Source organism: Heloderma suspectum, chromosome 4 (assembly GCF_057233095.1).
Source record: "Heloderma suspectum isolate Gila_16-S chromosome 4, 16-S_ref, whole genome shotgun sequence".
Lineage (NCBI taxonomy): Eukaryota > Metazoa > Chordata > Lepidosauria > Squamata > Helodermatidae > Heloderma > Heloderma suspectum.
The window spans coordinates 283548625-283560723 of NC_139461.1; the positions used below are offsets into that span (position 1 = coordinate 283548625).

Consider the following 12099-nt stretch of genomic DNA (forward strand, 5'->3'; position numbering starts at 1 on the left):
GTTTTCCTCTTTCCTTACCATGCATTCTTCCTTTTGTGTCCTGTCTTTTTAATTGTGCCTGAGGGCAGGGATTGTCTGTCTGTCTGTCTGTCTGTCTCTCCTTTTTGTACAGATCTGTAAATAGTTATCTGGCAGCCCTTTTGGCTGAAGAGCAGGATAAAAATGCTTTAGGTAGATAATGGAAGCATGAAAATAGGAAAATGTATAATGGTAAACAGGCTTTTTGTCCTGTTACAGGACAAAAAGCCTGTTTACCATGTATAACCTTGGATGTTACTGGTAGCAGAGTTTGCTCTTAAGAACTTGCTTAAGAACTTGCATACAAGAAAGTATTCTATTCAAGGCATTTAGTTGTGCAGTTACAGCTGAACCTGGGGGGCGAAGTCCCAGATTCCACAGCCCAGCGGCCCCCAAAGGATCACCCAAAGAGTAGCAGGTTGTGGGAGCACTGGCAAACAGGCCTGAGGTTGGCATGGGCATGCCAGAGTCCACAGGGGCCCGTCACTGCAGCATGCTTTCTTTCTTATTTGTTAACATGTTTTATAGTCAGGGGATAGCCAGCCAGGCATGTACATGGTTACAGATATTTTTTTTTTCCCCCTAAGAATTAGTGCTTATTCCCAAGTAAATGACTTTAGCACCAGGCTGCAGAAGCAAACTCCATTTTATTCCTGTAGTCAGGATGGTGCCATGAACGTGAAACTGCACATACTCAGAGTATTTCTTTTTTAAATCAGGGTTGGTGTACAAGTTGTTTGTTTGTTGCTCTACATATATTAAGAATGTAGAAGCAGTTGTAAAGCATGGAATGGTTGGTGGGAGATTTACATGTCTAAAAGGGTCCTCCATATGACCATTAAGGCTAGGATCTAAGGGCCAAACTAAATGTTCTTGTAATCATACATAGTGAAGTTTTTTCCCATTGGAGTCAATATTTTCCCCCTATTTTTTAACACACCTCCCCCCACCACATATAAGGAGTGGAATTTTGGGATGAAAACAGGATGGGGAAATATTGAACCCCCTTGTCTAGAGTGCCATGGTCCCAATCTGAATCAGAACTGAGTGTGCTTACGCTGGAGTAAATTATAAGAATGTTTTGTTTGGCCCTAAAATTGCCTTCCATTTCTTCTCCTTCTATATGCCAGGAAGTGATGGGGCCAGATGCCATGATCTTAGTTTTTTTAATGTTGAGTTTCAAACCAGCTTTTGCACTCTCCTCTTTCACCCTCAACAAGGGGCTCTTTAGATCCTCTTCGCTTTCTGCCATTAGGGTGGTATCGTTTGCATATCTGAGGTTGTTGATAATTCTCCCGGCAATCTGAATTCCGACCTGTGATTCCTCCAACCCGGCGTTTCTCATGATGTACTCTGCATATAAGTTAAATAAGCAGGGTGACAATATGCAGCCTTGTCGTACTCCTTTCCCAATTTTGAACCAATCGGTTGTTCCATGTCTGGTTCTTACTGTTGCTTCTTGACCCTCGTACAGGTTTCTCAGGAGACAGGTAAGGTGGTCTGGTACTCCCATCACTTTAAGAATTTGCCACAGTTTGTTGGGAAAGACTGAAGGCAAAAGGAGAAGGGGACGGCAGAGGATGAGATGGCTAGATAGCATCACTGATGCAATAAATATGAACTTGAGCACACTCCGGGAGAGAGCACAGGACAGGAAGGCCTGGCGTGCTATGGTCCATGGGGTCACGAAGAGTCAGACACAACTGAACGACTGAACAACAAAATTGCCTAGCTGCACCACCGGATGAATTTGAAACCCATCACTTGTTCTGTCCAAGCAGGGAGGCAAGGAAACAGGAGGCTAACTCATAGTTGGATACACGCCAACTGAAATCTGTCCAGTGCAAAGATTCTCCTTGAAAACCTCCGCCCTATAATAGACAGACACAAGCTCCTTACAAATGTTCTTCTTCCATTCAATGAAGTCATGTGAGGGTGCAGCATTGTGATGGCAGGTTTGCCTCCTGACCTACATTCATTTGTAGAATGTCTGTAGAGAGCCCCTCTGTGTATACAGCTTTAACAAACTATGGGTTAAAACTCTGTGTTGTTTGTCCCTCAACAACCCAGAGTTCTGGGTTTGCACTTTGCATCAAACGCAGGAACACAGCATCCCTGGTTTTTTAATGAAAGCTGATGCAAAGCAGAAGTAGCGAGTGGACAGGAAGCAGTGCGACTGCTTGCTCTGGGCCTGCCCTGACTAACTAACTATGGGTTGTTTAGCCTGTAGTTAGTCATTACGTGCAAACTGGGCCAAAGAGAACCCTCCGTGTGTATAGCTGTACACACAGGAGCTCTCTACCAATGATCTAATAAGGATCAAATGACATATTAAGTTAATTGCATCGTGTATAGCTGAGCCTTTTCTCTCTCTTTTTTTTACCCGGGAGTAAGTGCATGCTTTAATCCTCCCCTCCCAGTGCACGCTGGTCCTTGTCTGAACCACAGCTGCTGTACTTACTCTTGAATTATAATAAAAAAGAATAGGCTCGGCTACATGCTACACAATTAACATCATGTGTAGTTTGACTCTTAAGGGGGCATAGTTGGGGTGAAGCCTGCTGCCATGATGCTACATCCTCACATGTGCATTTATTGAATGCATGGAGAACATCTGGCAGGGGCTCTTGTCCCACAGGAAGAATCCCTTTTTGGACTTGTGCCAATTCATGTCAGCCACAGCTAGGCAGCCCAGGCGTATATCAGCCAATCAGAGAAGGGGAATTGATTCTAAGCCATCACTTTGATTGCTAAACTAGCCAGAAGCTGAACTAAGCACCTTTTTAATGCTGAGTCATCAGGTACTGCACAGGGTACACTGACAGTTATGTAGGACATTCCTTTAAGGCATTTTACACAAAACTGACTTAGCAGCACTTATACAACAAGATGAAGGGGGAGAGGATGAAAAGCATCTGCTGTCAGGTGACAGACTTTGATTCACAAAGGGAAAAATACACCTACGTTCAAAACAGACTGCTGAGAGTGCTTTTTAAATGTTTTGTAGACCTTAGAAATATGGAGTTCAAACCTTAAAACCCAGCCAGTTTCCACCACTATGGGGATGCAGAAACTAGACATGTTTTGCATCAGTAAGGTTAAAACAGAGTGGATGTCCATTTCTTATGAAATCCTGAGACATTCTAGTATTGGGCCTCTCTTTTAATTTAATGTTTTGCAGCCCCAGAGCTCAGAAAGCTGAAAAGTTAACTGCTTTGCTTGGCTGTGTACGTTTGGATGTATGTCCTTAGTGCTCCCAGTTAAAAGACTGAGTAGATTTGCTTCTATTAGCCAGACGCCAGCAATGAGGTCAGAACATTTTGGTGCCAAATTTGAACACCAGACATCTCCTTTGCTGGGAATCTAGTGATGAAAGTGAACAGTTAGAGTTAGTAAGAAAAGGAAGAGCTGTAGCTCTGTCGTACAGCGCACGTTTTGCAGGCGAGAGGTCCTAGGTTCAATCCACAGCACTTTCATGTCTGAAATCCTGGGGAGACAATACTGAGACCCAAAGCAGAAGGTACTTTACTTTTGGTTACTTTTTTTCTTTTTTACTGAAGCACAGAGCCCCTGATCTGGATCCTAGAGTGGGGTGTGCTGATGCAGTCCCGATGTGGATTGCTGGGTCTGGGCGGCTGTGTCAACAATATACCTTGCCAGATAGTGATCCCTTTGAGTTAATGGATCACAATTTGGCAATTTAAAATGTAGGCACAGAGAGCTCGATCTGGATTGAACCGCAGCATGGGGAAGAATTAAAGTCTCCCTACCCCCCCCCCACTAGCATCCCAATCTTGATTGTGACCTTTGTGCTTACTCTAGAGTAAAAAAGAAAAAAATATTATTTGCTTTGGCCCTGGGCTAGATGGAACAATAATATAATGCAGCTTAGTATAAGCTGGGGTTCAGGACTATGTGAGAGCTCTTCTATTAGCCCTGGAAGGAAGCCCTGCTCCTTAATTCTAAGTGTGTAGAGACAGGCTGAAGTTGCTCAATTGTGAAGAAAATACACTATGCACATGCTTAGGATTAATGATGGGTGCTTCCTAATGAGGATTATATCATGAAATCGCCTTGCCTCTTTCACATAATTTTATGGGGAGTCCAGATGTCAGCATCTTCATCTTGTAATCTTCCCGTGTTTTTCTACCACTTCTTTTGTCTTTTTTTCTTTCCACAACAAATCCATTAAGGAGGAAAGACAGAATAGCTGCACAATGTCTTCTGAGTGCTAGGAGCCATCTGTCCTCAATGTGTACGCAATGGCCACATTCAGCTGTCAAGCCAGAATTCTAAAGAACTCTGGGTTATTGTGAATGAGTAAGTGTGCTGGTGCAGGCTGCTCAATCATTCCCACTTGGCTTCTCCTAAGAAGCAGGAGCAGCTAAACAAGCCAAGAACTCTCCATCCATGGTTTGTTTAGCATGATGTCTAAAACGGAATCTCTGGCTTATTGCTCTCCCAACAAGCTGGGACCAAGAACAACTTCCGCTCTCCCAACAAGCCAGAGTCATAAGCCAAGAACAACCTCTGCCTTATGAGTCTAGTTTGTTGGGAGAGCAATAAGCCAACATGGCCAGTATCTGTTTCTTTAAGGAAGAGCCCAGATATTCAGAAATTTTATACAAAAATGATATCCATTCTTGATACACATGGACTTAACAAAAATATTCTGCAAAGTGTCATTAAGACTCTTGTTCTGTATGTCTGTATTAATTCATAGCACTTTAAGAGTTAACAAATATCCAACTCACACTGACCTGGTTCAGATGATCATTGTCAGCTAAACATGCCATGGTGGCTTGTTTAAGTGACAGTGTGTGCCAGGAGCAATTTGCATAATCACCCATCCAGCTGCAGCTTGTGATGTTGTCTGATCTCAGGTGGCATGGCTTGTTTGAGGTGGAAATAACAGTCAAATAACCCATGGGCTGTTGTTGGGTTATTTGAGGGTTGTTTTCCCCTCAAACAAGCCATGCTGCCCGGGTTCGGATGACACAACAAGCTGTGGCCAGGCAGGTGATTATGCAAATTGTGACCAGCAGGTGCTGGCATGCGCCATGGCTTAAACAAGCCACTGTGGCTTGTTTAGCTGACAATGATTGTGCAAACTGGTCCACTCTTGTCTATTAATATTTCTGCCATTTTGTATCACCTGCAAGCACGAATGAGAAAATATGGTTGTTTCCCCTTTTATATTTATTGTTATAATTTTATTGACATTTTTGCTTACTGTATCAAAAAAACTTCTGGAAAATTTAAAACAAAATTATTATTTTTAAGGAAGGCGCATGGCCAAAGGGGCTGCGGTGGCTTAGTGGTTAAGACGCTGAATTGCAGACCGGAAGGTCAGCAGGACAGAAGTTCGAGACCCAAGTGCTGCATGTCAGAGTGAGCTCCCATCTTCAGTCCCAGCTTCTGCCAACCTAGCAGTTCAAAAGCAAGAAATTGCAAGTAGATAAATAGGTACCGCTTCGGCGGGAAAGGTAACAGCGTTCCGTGCACCTCGGTGTTCAGTCATGCCGGCCACATGACCACAGAAGCGTCTTCGGACAGCGCTGGCTCTTCGGCTTAGAAATGGAGATGAGCACCACACCCTAGAGTCGGACACGACTGGTTGGGGACACCTTTACCTTTTTATGGCCAAAGACAGAAGCAAGTGGTTCTAAATGGATGTGGACAAAGCAGGAGAAGTTAGGCTACCAGGCTAAAACCAACAATACCTGCAAGAGATGTCCCCACCCCCATCCCCTCCTCACATCACTGCAGAGATCACAGAAAACCATTTGGGCACACACATACTCCTGGCAGTACTTGTGGGTCATGTCTGGTGAAATCTTAACCATGTGGTCTGCACATGCAGCACTTGGAAAGATGCATGAGTCTGCATTCAGATATATAATATTTCATATAAGGAAAAAGAAGTGGATTGCATTAAGGTCATTACTGGCCCTTGGAAAATCCAGGGATATGGGCTGGGGGAATTGAAAACTTTTTGAGTAAAAGAAATGACGACTGCCCTTAGCTTTAGGGCATCGGCAATCATGTTCAAATACAATCAAGTAGCATAGCTTTCCTTTTGCTTTAATGTAGCCCCCATGAGTTATCCACATGGCTGGACCACATCCATTCTTCTTTAATTAACAACTACATCAAGAATGCGTAATAATTAGGTTAGTACATAAATACATCAACTATTGTCAACAGTATTTGCCACAAAGTCTGTCTCTGAGCACTGTGTTCCTTTGTAAGGTTCTCCCAGATGGCATAGTTTGATTGACCTCAGCATGCAATAAGATGACTCCACAGAAATCTGCAAAACATTAGGACAAGGCCTATAGAAATCTGTATTGTGTTGTCATGATTTGTAATTGAACGGGAGGAAAACCATGCTTCTACCTTCAAAGATCTAGTAGACTGGAATAGAGGGGGAAATATCATATATTCTCATTCTGATTCAATTCTCCAAGTGCCAATGCTTATGTAGCTAGCCAAAAGCTACAAGAGGGAGGTCTCTGCATAAGGGGGTTAGCCCAAGGTATGCAGTAACAAAAAAAAAATCTAGGGGGTTGGAAATGTAGGGGGAAACCAAAAGTGGATTAAAGGCAAACCAAAATTGATTTAAAAAGCCAAAGAACAGGTAGAAACAGATAGTGACTGGGTTCACACAAAACGCTGTGGCTTGTCATGGTGTATATAACCCTCACATAACCATTGACTGTTCTAGGTTGTTGAATCCTCACATAACCCTCACTGGATGGCTTCGCACAACACAACAACCCACAGTCAGGGTTGAATATTCAGGATGGCACCCATGGGTGCCACGGCTCATCATGGCTTAAATAAGCTGCAACAAGCCACAGCATGTCATGCGAACAGCCCCAGTGAGTGCCCTCCTCACTCTGCTGCTGTCCTGGGTTTACTCAGTGGAGGGGGACAAATGCATTCCCTTTCCTTTAAGTGTCAGGGGCTTGGTGGCCCACTGAAGCAGAGCTCTGCTCCAAAGGGTACTGCTTCCCCATTCCAGAACTCAGAAAAGAATGGGCGATGGTTTAGCTGCACCTGAGATCCTCCTTGCCCTCCCTCAAAAAGGCAGCACAAAATATCCAGCTGGAGGGAAGGCAGAGGAAGGCTCTTCAAAGTTGTATTACAAGGTGGGCAGAATTATCCCCACCTTGCAAAGTGGTAGGAGCCTGGGCACTTGGTCCAACAGCTTCCCACCTCCCCTGTGGTTGGAGGGCAGCAGAGCCAGCTTGACCAGAAGGCTGCCCACCAGAGGGAAAAAGCCAACCATGTGCCAGATCAGCCAGTACCTGCCCCTTCAGTTCCACTCCTGGCAGCTGATACCTATCCCTTTGCTCAGGCTCCCACCAGTCAGCGGAGAACCCTTCTTTCAGGGGACAGGTGGAATAGGGTGGAGTGGCTGAGATCCCAAACAGAAGAACTCCATACTGCAATTATCGTAATGAAGAAGTACAATTGAAGGCCTGGGTAGGATGGCCGGTGACTTACCAAATCATCTCTTCCCATTTAGTTTGATTGGGAAAACTCTTCAGAAGAAAATGAATTGACCACAGTTGGTTCGGAAATTCTGTCCAAAAGTACTGAAAGAGAGCCCTTACATGAATATCGTTCATACAGGCAAGGAATTGAATGGCTTTCCATGTTTTCACATTTGGCTTGACGATGCAAACTAGTAACTCAAGATAAATTGTAAGTATGGGTGAATACAGATAACCAACATGCCATGTATGAATGTGGTAAAGGCCTCTATTCTTTATCTCATATTAGAATCTATGGCAGGAAAAAAAAATCACATGACACTTTCATTAATACAGGTTTCCAAGCAAATCTGTAGTAGAGAACCTTACGACATTGTAAGTAGGTTGTCTGTATTAGACCTATGTCTGATGAAGAAAGGAAGCCACTTTCCATTGCCTGTATTGGGAGAGTTTCTTTCAGAATTGGAGCAAATACCCTCTACATTCCCCAAATTTCACCCTGAGCCAATAAATATGGACAGAAAACAATATTAAATTGGCTGAAAACTTTTCTATCTAACAGGACACTACTACATCTGTCCGGATAGGGCTTATGATGGAAGAAATGATCTTCAACCTGGCAGATACACATCTCTTCTTTAATGACCTGGAGGTAGGTAATAGTTGTGCTTCATTGTATTTCTTCCCATTTTTCAACTGACATTTTATCCAGCAGAACCACCATTTTGGACACACATTCTTTTCCATACCCAGTGTTTTGTTGGTGAGAAAAGCAGATTAAGATTTGACCCTGTTTGTAATGGCCTTCCATGTGTCTTTGTTTCATGATTATTTGGCTGGAAGGGAGGGTTATCATAACAATTTTGTGTGTGGGTTTGCTACATTTAATAATAAAACCATTGCCACCTATGCCTCCTGAGTTTTGCTACTTACTTACTTACTTACTTGAAAACATTTTAAAGCTGGCCTCCCCATGCTCTTGAGCCCCAGTAAAATTACAATAACATTCGGGGGGGGATTAACTATTTAAAATAATCAGCAGCATGACATGAATAACTTTGTTGTAAATCTCTATTGCAGTCAAAAGACCATTCCCATGAATAACTTTATGAAGCTAAATTGACAGTGATGCTAAGAGCAAGATAACATAATTTTGAACCTATGTACAATCTGTTCCAGCAGATGCAGATCTATGGTGCTTTTAGGGGCCTCTATGCTGAAAAAGTCAACCATTATTCATATCCATTTGTCTAGGAAGGGAAGGGGAGTGTTAGGAGCTGCTAGGAGGGGAAAGGAGTGTCAGGAACTGCTGTGGAGGAGCTGGGAGGGTATCACAAATGTCAGGAGCGGCTGGGGCTAGAACCAGGAACCTTCAGTTCTGTGTGTGACTGCCTCATGTGGTGGTCAAAACTACAGCTTCAAGCATCTTGCTGACGGTAAAATATTCTTGGGCTCTGGACTGGCCTTGCCCACCCATGCTCGACGCTGAGCCCTATTGGATAGGAAGTGTGTTAAAGGCCTCCTGTTTCAGCTGAGACTGTAGTCCTGTTTAGGCGTTCTCAAAGTGGTTAAAGTCAATACATGAGGAGAAGGAGTGTGTTCTCTCCCTTCCCTGTGTGTTTACATCACCCTATACTTGTGGAGGGTGACTTTCTGAAGAGAAGAGCTTCCTGTATCTATGGAGGCTGTCCATATGATTGAGAATGCCGGAAAATCAGGGTTCGCAATTGCCTGGGGAGCCCCCACAGATACAGGAGGCTCTCCTCTTCAGAAAGTCACCCTCCACAAGTAGAGGGCAATGGAAACACACTAGAGGGTGGCAGGGCTAATGCTCTTCTCTCTTCCTCCTGAATTTACTTTAACCGCTTTGAGAACATCTGAATAGGGCTCCTGGCAAAGCCTTCTCAGCAGTGATATGTTCCTGTGTGAGCATGGATCTCACTACCTGACTCAGCCCCTGACTCACCTCTGACAGCTGCTTCCAGCTCAACCCTGACAAGGGAGCCAGCCACTAGGGCTCATTCATGACTGGAAATGAAGGGATTGTTATAGTAATCTCCTGATGTGGAAGCTCTTCTCCATAATCCTAGGTGAGAGAGGGTGCCTGGGAAGAATCAGGCCATCACAACATCTTGTGGCAGTGAATTCCACAGATAATTATGCAGTATGTGAAAAATTACTACCTTTTGTCTGTCCCACATCTCCTGCCAGACAGTTTTATTGTAGGACACCACCCCCAACTGCTAGTATTATGAGAGAGGGCAAAAAACTTCTCTCTGTCTGCTTGAACACTTGTTCCTCCTTACTTCCCATCACACCTCAGATAAGACTAACTTTAGGATCTTGGCTTGCTGCAAGTCAAAAACCAAAATTCTAACACTTGAAGAGCCAAAACCTGCAAGCTTCCCATAACAACAATAATAATAGCAACAACAATAATAGCAGCAACATACAAATTGCATAAATTATGTCAACATTATTTGATCTGATTAAATCAATCCGGTGTCCTCTAGTAGGCAACAATTCTATTCATTTCTATTCAGTTCAGTTCAACAGACCAGGTAATACTTAATTCCAAGCAATTCCAGCTATACTGAGTAAGGTACTCAGTCCTAATACAAAAATGCATGATGATGATGACAAATGGTACCTGTGAGATTCTGGCAGAAATTTGGGATTGAGATCTTAGCAGATACAGCCTCCATTTTTTAAAGGACTAGATGGCAGCCCAAAACTTCTCTCTCTCTCTCTTTTTTTTTTTTTTTGCATTTTAATTCTATTTTTTTATATGTTGTATTCGTTCTGTTGTATTTGCTCTTCTTTGTTTGTTTGTTATTATGTTGTTTTACCATTTCTATTGTATGTTATGTGATTATTAGCTTGTACATCACCCTGGTATCCTGAAGGATATAGGGTGGTTTTAAAATGTTTTAATAATGAAAGAAATAATAGACACTTGGTGTCTATTATAAAAACAAAAGACTGACATCTGGATCCAAAAGATTGTGCTGGTCCAAATTCTGCTATTCGCAGTATGATGGTAGCATGCAGCAAACTAAGGCCCCTGAGTAAGGTGATTGCATAGTGCCAAACCAGAAATTACGGAGCTAAAAATATGCTTAGTTTACCCAGCTGGATAGAGCAGTTTGCATTGACTTGTGGTTGAGATAGCCTTGGGCAACATGCCACTGGTGTTTTGGATTTAAACTCTAGTCAGTCCACCCAGCATACCCAATGGTCAGGAATGCTGGGAGTTGTAGTCTAAAACATCTGGGGGGTATCCAGTTGGAGAAGGCTGGGGTAGAAAAAGGAGAACAACTGTATATCATCTCTCTCACTCTCTTCTCATCAGGAATCCTCAGAAAAAATCAAGCAGACATGGCACAAAGCAAGACACTGACTCACAACTTTCCCTCTTAATTCTTTGGGTTCTGGAAGAATTTCTCTTCCCCAATGAAGTATTTCTGTAGCAATGCCATGTTGGAAGACAAGGTGCTTGCAAGTCAAAGAGAGATCACAGTTACTGGTTTTTAATAGCATCTATTACCATGGAGTGAGAATGAAAGTCAACACACACATTACCCCAAAGGAGTATTTTAAGGGCCAATATACATGTGACATTAAATAAGTGTCTTGGCCTTCTGTGTATCTTTCAAAAATTATAAATAGCAGCCAAGGGACTCCTCAGTGGACAAGGAGGAAAGGAGTTTCACCCTTTCCTCCTGTCCTGCAGTTCCAATGAAAATCCTTCTCCCCCTCAAACCTATTCAGCATAGGGGAAGAGAGCTCCCATTGGCACCAGTGAATGCTTCCCTCCAGTGCCAAATAGCAATTTGGGCGGGGAGAATTTTGTTGGGTCTGCATTCCAGGAGGAAAGGGTTAACCCCCCTTCCTGTGTATTGTGATCCCAATCCTGATTGTCCCCCACTCGGCTGCTATTTGCAGCTTTAAAAAGACTCACATCTCATGTATAATTTAGCTCTGACTTCATGGCTGGTCAGAGATTTGAACCAAGACTTACTTGGCTCATAGCTCATGTTCTTAACCACTGTAATGCAACAGCTCTCTGAAAAGCATCTTCTAGTTTCTTTTAGCTGCTGGAACATTGGTGTGGCCATAGAGGTGGGAGGGCTGCGTATCTACTTTAACAGCAAATATCAGTAACAGAAAATGGGTAAAACATAAAATATTTAATCCATTTATTTATTTTTGCAGTTAAGCCTAAACAGAATCTTTTATCAGGAAAATCAGTTTTTATTCATTGAAAATACCCATTTTAAAAAGCTACCAAAACCTGATCACATTCATTTTCGTTTTGCATTAAAAGAACATAAAGCTTTAAACAAACACCAGGTTTCATTATTAAAAAATACATGTTTTCATCTTTTTTTTAATCAATTGCCTCTAATCCCTAGGCACACTTCTCTTATGTGATAAATTAAGGACTTTGCCCAACCTTTGGTTACAGAGCTTCTTAAGTATCACTCAGAACACTCTGAGACACCAAGAGCTGAGAATTTGATTGGAGCACTGGAGATTATTCACCCTTTCCCTCAGGCCCATGTTTCTGCTCCCCCCT

At 42.9% G+C, this 12099-nt stretch overlaps 1 protein-coding gene across 4 annotated transcripts in view; it reads left to right on the forward strand.

Annotated features, from left to right (window-relative positions):
- EYA2 (EYA transcriptional coactivator and phosphatase 2) overlaps positions 1–12099 on the forward strand; it is a 203797-nt gene that overhangs the window by 171922 nt on the left and 19776 nt on the right. For all 4 annotated transcript variants that reach the window (XM_084854031.1, XM_084854032.1, XM_084854030.1 and 1 more), the window contains exon 10: positions 8083–8172. In XM_084854031.1, the coding sequence (XP_084710157.1) occupies positions 8083–8172 (90 nt within the window). The remainder of the gene's footprint in view (positions 1–8082; positions 8173–12099) is intronic.